The sequence below is a fragment of the Babylonia areolata genome, chromosome 10, assembly GCF_041734735.1.
Source record: "Babylonia areolata isolate BAREFJ2019XMU chromosome 10, ASM4173473v1, whole genome shotgun sequence".
Classification (NCBI taxonomy): Eukaryota; Metazoa; Mollusca; class Gastropoda; order Neogastropoda; family Buccinidae; genus Babylonia; species Babylonia areolata.
The window spans coordinates 21856421-21872997 of record NC_134885.1 but is presented as its reverse complement, the minus strand read 5'-3'; the positions used below and the strand labels follow the sequence as shown (position 1 = coordinate 21872997).

Here is a 16577-nt window from a genome sequence, read left to right as displayed (position 1 = left end):
GGCTACCTGAATGTTTGGGGGTAAAAGCGCTGTTACACATAAAGTCTGTTTGCAGATAAAAGTTAACATGGGAACATGTATATAATATTTTCTTTGAACATGTATATATTTTTTTCAGTTAAACGTCTGTGGCAAGGGAAGAGAATTTTGTCTGTTGCTAGGGCGAATTGACCGATGTGCATTTGCTTGTTTGCTAGAGTGGGCTTGATTTGTTTGTTTAGTTTTTGACGTCACTCTTTTTTTATGTTGCTGTGATAGGTGTAATAGACGCATGTGTGTAATGTTCACAATGCTGCTGCTGGGTACATGGAATAAACTTGGCTTACCTTATGTTGTAGTAAACATGAAGTGATGAAGGTATGTACATGTATGTGGTGTGTGGATGTCTGTGTGATGCGATGTACTGTTGTGTTGTTACAGCTCAAAGTGCTGCCAAAGGACATCCAGCTGTGCTCTGACATGGCCACAGGGGTGGACTCTCTGGGGCAGTTCCAGTTTGGGGACCTTGTGCAGTTGGAGTGAGTGTCTGGACGGGGTGGCAGTGTCCTATTGTTCTGTGGTGAAAAGAAATGATCAGAAAATATATTTTTTTTAAAGCTGCAGGATTGATTGAATGTAAATCTGTAATGTTTTTAAGGTTGGTGTAGGCATCAGACTTTTTTGCGCATAAAAATAGAGTGAGAGAGTGAGTGTGTGTGTTCTTGTCTGTTGGTATGTTTTATTTTTTTTTGTCATTTGTTTGTTTATGCTTTGAGAAAGAATGCCTTGTTGAAATTTTGAGAAAATATCGGAATATAAAGACAAATCTAGTTTGAATAAAGCCATTTTTAGTGATCTGGTCTGGTGCCCGGAGCATGCATTGACAAGACTTTTTCTGATGACACTTACTTTTCATATTGATGTCTGTTGATAGTGATGGATGTGTGATGGTGGATGATGTGTATGATGACGACAGTGATGATGGTTTTCCAGCCCTCAAACGATGGGAGTTATTGTGCGTCTGGAGAAGGAGAACTTTCAGGTCCTCAACATGCACAACCGGGTACGTTACCATTTTGTAGACAGGAGTTGATAGATTTTACATACATTTATCCTTTCCCAGAGATCTGTACATGTATCTCATGTTGGCATCAAGAATTGTACTCATTGCCTGAATTTCATTAACCCCTTGACTGCTAAACCGTGGTGAAATGAGGTCAGTGTGGCATGAGGTTGAAGTGCGGTCACTACTTTCTATTTACCTTTCAGTGGTGTAATTGATTTTGCTAAACAAAAGTGATGCTCTCTCGCGAGGAGGAAGTCCAGACAAAGAATGGTGACTGACGCCCTGACCTGTTCTTTTCTCAGTGAGGAGACAGCCCTCCATTGACTAGAATGCTTGTCAGCAGCAGTCAAGGGGTTAACAAAATTGACATTCTTATGTGTTTTACTTTGATGCAGTGGCATCAGTCACTGTTGACAGTGGTCAGTGAGGTGATCATACAGTTATCTCATGATTTATTCTAATCTCACTCAAAGATGCCATGGAAAAATCAAAACTGTAATGTCCCCAGCAAGAACACAGCAACAAAAAGTAGACATGTCAGTCCGTGACCAGTTGTAATAACTTCTTGTAACGATTTCATGTATAATACCTTAGTTTAGATTTAGGCAGTACACCTTATACACAGGAATGCCTAATAGACTGAAATTTATGGCATTTAAGTTTGGTTAACTATGTAGTATAATCGAGCAGGTGCTTGTGTGTGTGTGTGCATGCAATAGTTGCTTGTCATTTAAAAAAAATTCTTCCTTGATTTTATACTTTTGTTTTTTAGTTTTTATTGCATTCTGTGTAGGCTTTTAAAAAAAAGATATTTATTGTTTCGTTTTCCAGGTGATATCTGTGAAGCCACAGAGCGTGACCAGAAAGCGTGACACAAGACATGCTGTGGCTCTAGACTCTGAGAATAACAACATCCAGGTCAAGGACGTTGTGAAGGTCATCGATGGACCACACTCTGTGAGTTGAGTTGACAACGAAGGAGTCTTTGCTTTGAGATACAGGGGGAAAAAAATGAGTAAAAGATTTATTTACAGGCATGTTTATTTATGATAAGTAGATTTAACACACAGTTTTTATTAATCATCCTTAAAATCAAGTTTGATTGATGATATCAGGAAAGACTGATTTTGACAAGTTTTCCTATTCTATTTTTTTTATTTTGCTTTTTGTTAATCATACCATCTCTTAATTTGTATTCTCATTTTATATCATTGTGGAAACAAGATTATCAAATCATTTTATATAGTTGTGTAAAATGGATTTTCAAATGACAGAAAGTGGAATCAATAAGGCTGAAACATAATGAAAGTTTGTATGAGCATTTTTCTTGCTTATTTGTTGTGACTTGCATGTGTGAACAAAAGGAATTGGTGTTAAGACTCCAATTTGTGTGTGTGTGTATATGTCTGTTTTTGTGTGATTATCTTCTTAAATGTTGACATTTGTTCAGGCCTTTCCAACATTTCCCCTTAAAACATACGCAACAACAAATTCCACAATATCGCATTTAACATTTAAGCCAATTATTATAGAATGATAACAGTTGTCTTATTAAACACAGGCTATTTCAAGGTACTACCTTATGTATTACTGAATATCTGCAATGTTCATGAAAAAAGATTAATTCATGATTGGGAATTTCCTTGTTATTTTCAGAATATTTCTGACTCTGATGACCTGCATTTCTAGTTATACTTATAGATGCATTGTGGTCTTTCACAGTGGAATTTACATGAGGAAACTTTTATTTCAGGGTCGCCAAGGACAGATCATGCACCTTTATCGCAGCTTTGCTTTCCTGATGTCTCGTATGATGACAGAAAACGGAGGATACTTTGTCTGCCGCACAAGACATCTTGTGTCAGCTGGCAGTTCTCGGGTATGTGTTTAAAGAGTTGCTGATTAAAAAAATAATTTCTAAGGTTACAAAAATTTGTTCTCATTTCCATGTTTTATTACATTCTTCAGCTGCAACTAATAGCAGCTTGGTTTCTCCATTTGACATAGATAAGGTTTTCTGAGTGCTTGAATCATGGTATCCTGTAACTGGTAACCACACAGTTGGTTTGTAGAAAGAAAAGAAAGAAAAATTCTGCTTTGCAGTCATCATGAATGTTGCTTTTTAATTCCCAGTTCTATGTTTGGTGCAGTAAAGAGGTCCTGTAATGTGATCATATGATCAGGTGTCATTGATTCTAATGTTCAGATCTGTCATTAATTTTTGGATTGAGCTTAATATATTGCAGCCAGCACATTGGAGTGCTTTTTATGTTTTCCCTTTTTATTATTGTTAATGTTATTGTTGTTGATACTTATTTTGCACTTTTTTTTTATTTTATCAGAAACCAAACTCCAAGAACTTTACAGATACAGAGACAGCTGACAAGCTGCCTTTGGGCATTCATTATTCCTTTCCTGTGTCATTCAGTCCGGCTTCAGTAACACACAGAGATATAATAGTGTTACTAGGTTAGAAGTTGTTCTGTGTACTTGTTCAAAATTTATGATTGGGGGGTGTGGGGGGGTGGGGGGAATTGAATGTGGAATTTATGATTGGGGGGGTAGGGTGGGGGGAATTGAATGTGGAATTTATGATTGAGGGGGTGGGGTGGGGGGAATTGAATGTGGAATTTATGATTGGGGGAGTGGGGTGGGGGGGAATTGAATGTGGAATTTAGGACGCTTGGTTTCTTTCAAGAATGGTTTGTTGCTTTTACAGCAGTCGACTACCCTGGGTGGGATGGGGGGCATGGTGCCAATGTCTCCCCGCCTGTCCAGCCCTGCCCACCCCAGCAGTGGTGGGGGAGGAGGGGCAGAGAGACAGGGAGGGCGTGGCCGTGGCACCACGCGGCGTGACAGGGAGCTCATTGGTCAGACTGTGCGCATCAGGCAGGGGCCTTTCAAGGGTAAGTGGGAGATTTCGTTTCTGCTCTTGTTTCAGGCATTGTTGTGTGTTGGTATGTTTTACATTTCCAGGTAGCTTTTAATTCTTCAGCTTTGCAAACCTGGAATTCTCTGTCTTTTCAGTCAGTCAGTCTCTCTCTCACTCACATCTTCAAAACAAATCTAAAAACTTTCCTTTTCAAGCAGTCTCCGCATGATTAAGGCACTCCATTACATATCTGTATTTTATGGTTCCACATCTATTTCTTCCGTGCACGTGCGTGTGAGAGTGTTCTTGTCTTATTGTAAAGCGCATTGAGTTTTAGAAGTGCCACTTAAATGTACTTTTATTATTGTTGTTATTATTTCTGTTATGTGTTTGGCAGGCTATATTGGTATCGTGAAAGACTCCACAGAAGACACAGCCAGAGTGGAGCTGCACTCCTCTTGTAAGACCATCTCTGTAGACAAGAACCGTCTGTCTACACTCACGTACGTAATTCACTTACATTGCTCCCTCAGCAAAATGGAATACATGTGCTTTTAGATGATTTATGATTGAGTGTAAATGTGTACTTTTTTTTATATTTGAAACTGGCTCATGGTTCTTCTATCAGTACGGAGAATGTCTGTGTTTGCACAGATGCTTATACAGACTTGACATGAACAATTTCAGAAGAAAAACCAGCATAAATATTTTTCTGATGCATTTGTAATACATTCAGAACGTTTGGATTGGTAAGACATCAATAAAGAAAGGTTCCAGTGAAAATGGGAATGTTCTCTGTTCATGTTTGAATATGCTTCATGTGAAATCAGGTTTGAAATGTTTCGTTCTTTCTCCTTCCTTCCATAATTTCTGAATCTCCATAAACAGCGTCTGCCTAGATAAGCGTTTTCATGACTATGGGATAACTTTGATGATGATGATAATGATGACAAGTAATGCTCATAGTTCCTACATCTTGAATAGTTATTTGTTTTTGTTTATTTTCATTGTAAGTAAGTAAGTTTATGTGTGGATCTGTATGCATATACAAAGAAGATCTGCTTGTGTATATTGTGCGCTGAGAAGGAACTGAAGATTGTTTTTGTGTTGCTTCTACTCAGCAGCAACAATTTGTTTTGTTTGTTTCAGAAGGGCACATATAATGTTCATATGCTGCTTTTATTTGATAGCAGAAATGTGTTTATTCCATAGGGCCGTACATGTCATTGATGTGTCACTCCGATTTTACAGTAAAAGTGTTGTTTTTTTTGTGTTTGTTTTGGAGGGCCCTGTATATTGTTGATGTGTTGTTCCTGTTCTACAGCAGCGGTGTGCCCTGTGTGTTTCAGAGGGCCCAGGGCTGGCACTTCGGGAGGAGGCCAGACCTCCACCTATGGCGGCCGCACCCCAACCTACGGCGGGCAGACGCCCATGTACGGCTCTCGCACCCCCATGTACGGGTCCCAGACCCCGCTGCATGATGGGAGCCGAACCCCGCACTACGGCAGCCAGACGCCGCTGCACGAGGGCAGTCGCACACCCAGTGGAGCGGGTGGCAGCGCCTGGGACCCCTCCAATGCCAACACGCCGTCAAGGTGGGTTTTTATGGTGCTGTCAAGTTGTACACTGTGACAGTGATGTCACGTGATATGATATGGATACTTACATAGCACCTATCCTCAGTCAAGAGACCCAAACTGTATGTGCTTTACAACCACGTAGTCATTTGCACAACGGGGCTGCTTACCTGGGTAGGACTGACTGACAGCTGCCTTTGGGCGCTCATCATTTTTGATGTTTCCCGTGCCATACATTCAGGTTTCAGTCACACACACACACACGCACACGCGTTTCCTGTATCATACATTCAGGTTTCAGTCACACACACAAACACACACACACACACGCACACGCGTTTCCTGTATCATACATTCAGGTTTCAGTCACACACACATACACACACACACACACGTTTCCTGTATCATACATTCAGGTTTCAGTCACACACACACACACACACACACACGCACACACACACGCACACACGTTTTCTGTATCATACATTCAGATTTTAGTCATACACACACACACACACACACACACGTTTCCTGTATCATACATTCAGGTTTCAGTCATACACACACACACACACACACACACACACACACACACACACACACACACACACATACACACACTCACACACATGCAATGTAACATTTTACGTGTATGACTGTTTATTTACCCTGCCATGTAAGCAGCCATACTCCCATTTTTAGGGGTGTGTGTGCTAGGTATGTTCTTGTTTCCATAACCCACCGAATACTGACATGGATTACAGGATCTTTAACATGCATACTTGATCTTCTGCATGCCTGTACACACAAAGAGTGGGTTCAAGCACTAGCAGGTCTGCACATATGTTGACCTGGGAGATTGGAATAATCTCCACCCTTTACCCACCAGGTGTGACAGGGATGGAACTCTGGAAACTTGGGCAAGAATCCAACACTGTAACCATTTGACCGCCACAAAGTCACATTGCTTAGTGGTCTTTGTACAGTGTGACTGTCGCATTGCTTAGTGGTATTTGTACAGTGTGACAGTCACATTGTCACATTGCTTTATGGTCTTTGTACAGTGTGACTCACATTGTGGTCTTTGTACAGTGTGACTATCGCATTGTTTTGTGGTCTTTGTACAGTGTGACTCACATTGTGGTATTTGTACAGTGTGACTGTCACATTGCTTTGTGGTCTTTGTACAGTGTGACTGTCACATTGCTTTGTGGTATTTGTACAGTGTGACTGTCACATTGCTTTGTGGTCTTTGTACAGTGTACAACATGACCACCACATTGCCTAGTGGTCTGTGTACAATGTGACAGTCATATCACATAATGATCTTTGAGGATTGGTAGATTCAGACAAGCTGGGCAGCCTATTTTCCTCATATTTTAACACCAAATTTGGCTAAAAAAAAATTGGGAGGGGTGGGGTGGCATGGTCGGTTCTTTCCATGCATCATAATGACAAAGCACTTCTAGGAAGGGCACAAAAAATCGCACAGAAAATGTTTCCACAGTCATCACTGTGTTGTTTTTTTCTAATACTTTTTCACACGCACATGGGCACTAAAAATCGTACAGAAAATGTTTCCACAGTTGTGTCATTGTTATATTTTTTATTACTTTTTCACACGCACACAAGAAAACCCCCCAAAGGAGATTTTTTGGTGATATATAACTTCATTGCCAATGTCTGGTTCCAGGATGAACGACTTTGACTACAACTATGATGACACGGCGTCCCCAGCAGACTTTGCCACCACCCCTAACCCAGCCACCCCCGGGTACCAGACTGACACGCCCAGCCCTGTGGGACCCTACACACCCCAGACACCCGGCAGTACCTTCTCTCCTTACCACCACACTGCCCCCTCCCCGGGAGGTTTCCAGGGTAAGTTGTTGTCATGATGATGATGATGAAGATGATAAGAATAGTGACAGTGATGCAGATTGATGCTTATGCCATCCAGACTGGGAGTTCATGGTGTTTACAGTGAAGGCTATACATAAGTAGATGTAATAATAATAATAATAATGTACATTTGTATAGTGCCCTTTCTCTCTAAGAGCTCAGGGCGCTTTACATAAAAGAAAAATATTACAAGTTACATAAAACATTCATGACCACTCTTTCTCATAACCCCCCCCCTCCTCCTCTCCCCCACACTCTCCCTTTCCCACTCTACATACATCTAAAGTGAGCTGACATGGGTGGTGTTGGAGAACAAGGAAGCTGAGAGTGCTTATAGATAGGTTTTAAAAAGATGAGTTTTTAGTGATGAGCGAAAAGCAGAAATAGAATCAGATGCACGGATGTGATGAGGAAGGTTGTTCCAGATGTGAGGAGCAGCAAAGAAGAAAGAACGTTCACTGTAGGTTCTTGTATTGACACGAAGTTTCAAAAGGTAACAGTCAGAGGAAGAGCAGAGATTTCTTACGGGAGTGTAAACACTGATAAGGTCAGAAAGATATGTAGGTCCTGCGGAATGGAAAGCAGAATAGCAGAGACACGCAACTTTGTATTTAATTCAAATATACATGCATTAAAGTACAACATGCCATACACAAACAAGCTTGCACATGCACATAAACAAAAGTGAAGTCCTGTACACACGCATGCATACAGCCAGCAGAAGTTCAAGAAGCACATCGGTCAGTAAGATACCAGGCAGAAAGGAAGAAGTTTGTTCTGAGAGACTTTTGAAACTTAACTGGGGAATCCACATGACTAAAGTATGTGAAAGTATGGAAGTATTTTGTTCACTCAGACTCGTGGAAAAGTGTGTAATAAGTACACACACAAACAATATTTTGAGCTAGCACTATCTGTATTTTTGTCCATGCACAGCTCCCAGTCCTGGAGGTTACAGCACCCCCAGCCCTGCAGGGTTCCAGCCCAGCCCCAGCCCCTCGGGGACCTACGCGGCCACCCCCTCCCCCATGGGGATGGGCTACAGCCCCATGACTCCTGGCGCTCCCTTCACCCCCCAGACACCTGGCACAGGTAGGTCACGCAGTCACTGGCGACCAGTGGAAAATCATCTCTCTGTTAATGTTGTATTTGATGAGTTTGAAAATATAGGGTTCACAAACTCTTAAGGACTACACTGTAACTTGCAATTTTCATCTTAGCGGGCATGGTGCAATGATGTTGACTTTTCAGCAAACAGTTGTGCATGCAGTCAATGTAATGAGCACTGCTCATGACCACATGTGCTTTTTCGCAGTTGCGCTTTTTCTTTTTTCTTTTTTTTTTTTTCAAGAAAGATAATTCACAGCTATCGTTGAAAAATACTGAATAACTGTCAATTTTGGGCTGGAACATCTTTGTTATTTCTAGCTGTTCTTAGTGCATTTGTGCCTGAAAGAGCCATTTGAGTGTTCAGTGAGTGGCCATCACACATACTGGTGACTGCAGACACCTAGTTAAAATATTAATTTTCACATTTGAATTATCATTCAAAAATGTATGAATAAAATGGTGTTAGTGTGTCGAGATGGCTGCTGGAAAAAGAGGGCACTAGCTAGCGGGACAAAGGGGAGGTTACCTACTTCCGGGAGGTTATCGGCTGTAGTTGCTCTCTTTTTCTCCGCATAGGCGGATAGTAGTTTGCACAGGACAGAAATGTCAGACCCCTGCTGGAGTCTGCACTAGTTGGGTCACGGTAAGTATGTTATTTAAACGTTATTTTAGATCGAAAATTTCCTTTAGTGTGGATGCAAGTGCACAGACATGTGCCTAAGCTTGATTTTATGGATCTCTATGTTGATGGCTGGCCTGTTGGCAACCAAAGATATAGATTTTTATGGATGTGAAATAATACGACTTTTTTTCTCAACTTGTCTTTTTTCTCTCTGCCTGTGTGTGGCTACAGCCATGGACCACAGCATGTCAGACTGGTACACCACGGACATCATCGTGAGGATCAAAGAGACCCACGACAACACGGACCTCATTTTAGAGACTGGAGTCATCCGCAGTATCTCGGTACGTAACCACTGACAACAGAGTTTGTGAGCGTGAGAGCAAGTATGAGATTGGTCGACAGAGTTGCAGGGTTTGTGCAGTCATGGAAGTCAAAGAAAAGTCTTTGAAAAACGAGAAAACCGTTTCCAAGGTGGGAAAAGTCTTGGAAAAATGAGAGAACCATTTCAAAGGTGGAAAAATCTTGGGGAAAGTGTTTTGCCCTTGAGGGTCTGGAAAAGTCTTCAAATTGTAATGAAACCATTGACCAGTACCATTCACTAAAGGGCTTAATGCTTTTTTTTTATATTGAAAAAACAAAGAAAAAGGTGAAAATTGAACATCAAATCTGGGATATCCACCTATCTGTTTTGTCAGACTCAGGAGTGTTGCAGATGAATTTTTTTTATTCAGTTTGGGTTTGGGTTTGGCAGAGAAAATGTTCAGTGTGGTCTAGAAAAGGTATTGGAAAAGTATGGAATTTTGTTTAGTCACAGCTGTGAGAAGCATGGATTTGGTGTGTGTTTACATTCTCAGTGAGTGCTCAACAATATTTCCTTTCAGTTTGCTTTGTTGATGAATGAATGCAAGGCAAATCAGTCGGTTTGCTCTGTTATGGATGTACCTATTTGATGAAAAATCTTCTTTGGTTAGGTATTTGCTTCTGTGTACCTATAGGTGATTGAAATAGTTTTTACTTTATGTGTGTGTTGTTGTTGTTTTTTTAATTATTAACCTTTTCATGCCAAGCCTATTCATCTCTGAAAGGAAAATGAATTCACTATCCAATTAGAACAATATCACATGAATTTACTGATTTTGCGATTGGAATATTCCTACAGTGGTGTGGATGGAAATTTCTGTTCTGAGGTACTTTTATGCACACACGTAATGGGGTGGAAATTTGTTTTGGGGCACTCAGAGGGTTAATTCAAAGAACATAGAATTATATGTATGTTTGTCTTTGTTTTGCTAGAGATTAAAAAATGTCTGTGGCAGTGTTAACATGTGGCCAAGATGGTTGCCTCAGCTGTTGTTTTCGGCCAAGAACTTTCTTGTATTCTGGCATGCCTTGTATTTTCTTTCTTTTGAAACGGTCACATTTGACAATGATATACGGAAACAGGGAGACGCGTGTGTATGTTCATGACTGAAGCCTGACTGAGTGACACAGGAAATGAATGATGAGTGCTGAAAGACAGCTGTCGGTCGGTTGTTATACCTTTTTGTGCAAAATGACTCTGAATTTATAGTGCAAAGTGTGTGGTCTCTGAAGATAGGCGCTATATAAGTATCAGTAAACTATACAACATTGTAATGTGTGTGCAGGGAGGCATGTGCTCCGTGTACATTGGGAATGAAGACAAAGTGGTCAACGTGTCCTGTGAACACCTGGAGCCTGTGCAGCCAGAAATACGCGACAAGGTGAGTGGAGAACATATAATGATAATAATAATAAAAGTACAGCCTTTTGTATCCACACCATTTTTTTTGTTTTCAGCATGTATCTCGGAGTTGACAGGAAAAGTTAAATGGGCATTAGCCATAGTGTGCTGCTATGCTTCCACAGTACTGCCTTATCGAACAACAGAAAGTTGTCATCACCTGAAAACTCTGCTGCTGCACTTCCACAGTACAGTCTTATCCAGCAACAGAAAATTACTATCACACTTCCACAGTACAATTTTATCCAACATCAGAAAATTACTATCAACCCAAAAGCAAGGATTCATAGAATGGACCAGTTGTCTCCATAAAGATACCGACTGTAAGGTGTTTGTGATGACTGAATGTGTTTGGTTTATCCACAGGCCAAGGTGATCATTGGGGACGAACGAGAGATGGTGGGCTCTGTCATCAGCATTGACGGCACTGAAGGAGTGTTCAAGACCGACGACAAAACCATCCGCATGCTGCCCATCAAATACCTCTGCAAAATGGAGTCCTGATGGAAGACAGTGGCCACAAATGAACGCTCTGGAAACTTGTCACTGACTTGCTTTGACTCATCTTCTTTTGTGTCTGACATGTACCACCTTTCATTAGAAAGTTTGCGTTCGTGGGCAGTGAATTGTAGAAAGGTGTAGGAATAGATTTTTGTTGGGTCCCCTCACATTGTGGACTGTATTGGAATGAGTTTACGGATTCATTGGTTAAACACTGGGCTTCAGGATTTGCAAGTGATGTGATAGCCCCATCCTTTAAACTTGTCATCCCATAGAATGAGTTTGATTCTTGTAAGTACAGTTTTAATTACACATACTGAACCATGACCAGCTGGTGCACATTCTAGTAGGGGTCTGATTCATGTGCAAGCTACTACTTAGTATATTCACTGAAACATTTTCATGTCCTTAAAAGTAGAAATCACTATTAATAAGTTACTACAAAATGCTTCGAATACAAAATATTCAAAAAAATGCACCAGTAGTTGCTCCAGCATTATTTCAGTACACCATTTATTATTTCACTGTCCAGTAATAGGGGAACAGATATGAGCACAAGACACAATGATACGGTATTTTCGTTTGATTCCCAGCAATTTGTAACATCAAATGTTGTGGTCATGTGCCACTCTGATTCTGATTTCTTTTATTGGTAGTGTGAATGATGATACCTCTACTCGTTCCATTGTTAACTGGCATTTATTTCTCAGTACACCCCACTTCATTGTCAGCTGGTATTTGTTGTGTGTTATTCCTCAGTACACCTCCTATCCATGTCCAGTCCCTTGCTCACTCTTCACATCCATTATAGGAGTATGTGGAAAAGGAATGAATGTGTATATGTCTCACCAGGGTGTGTGAGGGGTAGCACAACTGTCAACCAGTTCTGATACAAAGGATGTAAGGAATCATGACAAAGGTTGATGATGGTCAGATGGTATGGTTCTTGACACAATGTTTTCACCTGGCAAGAGGATCATTGACAATGTATAGTATGTTAGAAAATTATTGATGAGAAGAGGATTACAGCAGTAGTTGATGAATAATAGGGTTGTTGGTCATTCTATGAACTGGAGGATTTTAGGGGTATGAACAATTTTAGCATAGATGATTTGTTTGTCGTTTTTTTTGGGGGGTGGGGGTGGGGGGGGGGGGGGTTACATAAAAAAGGGGTGTTGGCAAAGAAGATGACAGGTTTGAGATATGTTTAGCAGATTGCAAATTTTGATGAGAATGATGTATTTTAACTACCTTTAAGGTTATATTTATGGTGCAAAACTGGTGGTAGCTTGCATATTTAGAATCAGATCTCTGATCCACAAATATTGCACTGAACAGCAAAAATTGCCTTGTACTTTCAGCCCAGTTCCAGTTATATGTGTTACATATTGGAAGAATAAAGGTGATGTGTTATGGATTTTCATATTTTATAAAGAATTACATATGGAAAAATAGATAGGAATATCTGACATGCATGAAATGTATGACATGGAATACTGTTCTACATGTTTTGACATGTACTGAATGTTGCCAGAAGCTGGATGATAATGATTTTATTTGTGTGGATATAAATGATTCAAAGAAAACCAGGAAATCACACACTCACACATGTATTTTTGAGGTGGTGAAGAGTGTATGTAAATATTTTGTAAAATGTTCAGTGAATTTCTGCTCATATGAGTACCCTCACATTGTCAGAAGGCTAATGATTTGCAGCTTGGTTTGTGTGTAAACAGTGGTTGTGCTATCCAAAAATGATGATTTGATGTTTAAGTTTAACTCCTCTAAATAAGTGGTTATGACTTTTCCTAAAGTGAGTCTATGGTTTGCCTTTTTGATGACTGAAACTGATCTTTTTTTCTTTTCTTCTTTTTTTCTTTCCAAATTCTGTATTGTCATGCTGTGTATGCGGTGGTCAGAGCTTACACCTGCCTCGTGACATGTTCTGTGCCCAAATCCATGTTGTTAGGTGACTGAGGTGTCATGCTTTCTGTACTTGCACATTTTGGAAAAAAGTTTTTTTGTTTAGTCTTTTATTAAATAACAACAAAAATAACACTAACAGTAATGATAATGATATAAGTACACTTATATTGTGTTTTCAAACATCTCAAAGTGCTTAACAGTAACACGTCAGTCAAACACAAAGCACACATACACACAGTAACATGCACACACACACACACACACACACACACATGCGCATGAACACACATGAGAGAAGTATTTGTTGATGCATGGAATACAGATATGGAGTGGAGTGCCCTTTGATGTGTACAGTCTGAACATACACGTATTTTCATTGGAAGTTTGTCATTTCTATGTAATATGCCATGGTGGTTGTTTCAGAGTTTAGTTTCTTTCCCACAAAATGACCCTTTCATGAACAGAGGTGTGGCTTTTTGTTGTCTTTTAGTGGAAATTATTGGCAGTTGATTTTGGTTCTGTATATGTTTGTGTACATTTATTGTCCAACATAAGAACATAGAAGAGGAAGCACTGGCAAAAATATTTCTTGGTGAAAGGGCACACGACTAATTCCAGAGGATAGGTACATAAAGTTCTTTTTCTGCCTTGATGTATAAATGTGAAGTCTATCATTGTTCTATGGAAGGAGGCTGATTTTTGTTTCAGATTAAATGACTGTGTTTAAAACTGCACTAGTTTGTTGTTTTATGAGAGTTGATGCAAGGGAGACAGTTTTTAATGAAGTACATAATTTCTCGCCAAGATGAATTTTTTACTCGGATTTAACCTCTGCACCTTTCTGGCTGTATGCTCCCTACCTGCATCTGAAAACTGAATACTTCAGGGGTGGTATTTAAGAGACCATCGTACCTGTGGGTAAAGGTGTACCTGTGGATAAATTCACTTGAGGCAAGGCAAACAGGCCTTGTAGATTTACCTGCAGGTACACTCCTACCCTCATGTATAATGGTCTTTTGAATACCATCCCAGAATGATAGAAATTGCACCAGCTGTTGACCCCCGAAAACGGAGTATGGCTGCCTACATGGCGGGGTAAAAGTGGTCACACATGTAAAAGCCCACTCGTGTACATAGAGTGATGTGGGATTTGCAGCCCATGAACGAAGAAGAAGAAATACCAGCTGTTGAAAAAGCAAATAACAGAGCAGGAACAGAGGATTGCACAGAATAACATCCGAGACGACAAGTAGACAAAAAACAACATGGATTCTAATCCAGTTTCTGAATATGACATCATTTCTCAAAAAAAAAACCCAACAAATAGCAGGATTCTGATCCAGTTTCCAAAAATGACATCACCTCAGAAAGCAACATCCAGAAACTGCAGAACCATTCTGTAGAAATCAACATACAGAACTTTGACTTTTCTGGATTTTCAGCAGATGTGGGTTATTAGATGTGTGCAGGTTTTACATGTTCAAATTTTTTTTCTGCAAATTCAGGGATTGCATGTTATATGCTGTTTTGCCTTTTGTGCCAGAAATTATGGTAATACATTAACAGCATAATGTGCATGTGTCCATACATACACGTGCATGTGTTTGCTCCAGAAACACATGCTTGCAACCGTACCAATACATACACACATATATTTGTTTTTTGCTTTGATATTCATATGCTCAATACTTAATGCTTGCTTTCAATCCATTTCCTCACATAACAAATTCCCCACCTTTTTTCTTTTTGTTTACTGTACAGAATTCGTGTTTACAAGACACTGAACAAGACACAGACTGAAACACCACACAAGATGAAACAAAAGTTAAATTAACCAAATGTCCCAGATATAATGGACATTGTTATACAGGATAAAATGAACCATGTACCCAAAGAAGTAATCTTCATGAATGCAACGGTCACATCAGCGAAAACAATGACACTCACAGGAGTGGGGATTCAGTCCCAACAAAGACTGGGATTATACTCCCAAGGAACCCCTCAGACCTCATTAGACCCTTGTATAGTGGTCAGGGTGCTAGTCTTTTGAATAAGAAAATAAACCAATGTCCTGTGTGCAGCATGCACCTTCCACACCTAAAAGAACCCACGGCAGCTAGAGAGTTCTCTGGCAAAATTCTGCAAATATAATTCCACTTTAAAATGGCAAAGACAAACATGCAAACAAACAGGAAAGAAAATGACAGGCTCTCCCTGTGGGGAGTGCAACCAGAGAAATCTGATGTGACAAGTGTAATGTTATACAATGTAATATGATATAATACAAGTTCATACACATGCAGCATTTATTTCAACGGTTCAATTGTACATGGGTTTTGATTTTAGCAGTACTAAGTTTGCAAAGCATTAGATAGATTCTAAGTCAACTCATTTAGTGTAGACTTGGGGGAAAAATCTTAACCCGTAACAAAACTTACTACTGTTACGATCGCTTAGATCGCTTACGTAACCCAGGCCTGGATGTTTGGCCAGGGTCAAGGTCAACACCATAGGTTATTTCAGTAAAGTTTGATCGCCTGTTGTCCATGAATCTCAACTGAATAAAAGTGGTCTAAAATCAAATTAGACATTGCTGAACATGTAGTTAAGACACCTTGCTCCCCACCCCCTCCCTCTTTCCTTCTGACACATTGACATGGACAAGTACTGTGACATGGCAGAACATTTCTCACTTGAAAAGCCTGTGTAATATAGACCTGTTTATCATGATTTATTGAAACCACTCTTATACTTCTATGGAAATGGGTTGAAGCCTTTCAAGGCTACTGGAACAGGGAATTCATATCCAGTTTCTAATGTTCAGTATAGAGACTTAATCCAATCCTGTCCTGCTGTCTTAAGCTTCAAAGTGCCTTTCCCAATATGTACATGCCAAGAGCCTTTTCCAGTATGTACATGCCAAGAGCCTTTCCCAGTATGTACATGCCAAATCAGGGCCTCGAACACTGACCACTGGTAAAAAGAAAACCGGAGTATGAACATGAAAACTCTTTTGATATCATGCTTTAAGTCAAGGAGAGGGTCAGGTTCAGTTAATTGTATGAGTAGACTGAAAGTTCAATTTCATTCATGGAAGGAGGCTGTGAAAACCCCTATAAATTAAATGAAAGCTGCTTTGAATCTTTTTAAAAACGGCAACAAAAAGAAACAAATGGCTGGCTGTATGGGGGGCGTGTTGGGGGAGGGGGTGGGGTGGGGGGTTACCAACACTATGATCTTCAAAAGTATCAAGTTAA

The 16577-nt window shown here is 40.1% G+C and overlaps 1 protein-coding gene across 2 annotated transcripts in view; it reads left to right on the top strand.

Moving 5' to 3' along the window:
* Nucleotides 1-12517, top strand: part of LOC143286885 (transcription elongation factor SPT5-like) — a 32026-nt gene extending 19509 nt beyond the window's left edge. Inside the window, exons 16-27 of one of the 2 annotated variants that reach the window (XM_076594796.1) lie at nucleotides 421-518; nucleotides 973-1042; nucleotides 1877-2002; nucleotides 2799-2924; nucleotides 3768-3951; nucleotides 4315-4420; nucleotides 5267-5512; nucleotides 7188-7375; nucleotides 8333-8488; nucleotides 9360-9472; nucleotides 10778-10873; nucleotides 11260-12517. In XM_076594796.1, the coding sequence (XP_076450911.1) occupies nucleotides 421-518; nucleotides 973-1042; nucleotides 1877-2002; nucleotides 2799-2924; nucleotides 3768-3951; nucleotides 4315-4420; nucleotides 5267-5512; nucleotides 7188-7375; nucleotides 8333-8488; nucleotides 9360-9472; nucleotides 10778-10873; nucleotides 11260-11397 (1647 nt within the window). In that variant the 3' untranslated portion in view covers nucleotides 11398-12517. Of the gene's footprint in view, nucleotides 1-420; nucleotides 519-972; nucleotides 1043-1876; nucleotides 2003-2798; nucleotides 2925-3764; nucleotides 3952-4314; nucleotides 4421-5266; nucleotides 5513-7187; nucleotides 7376-8332; nucleotides 8489-9359; nucleotides 9473-10777; nucleotides 10874-11259 lie in introns of both variants that reach the window. The other variant, XM_076594795.1, reaches the window with a different exon arrangement.
* Nucleotides 12518-16577: the final 4060 nt, after the last annotated feature.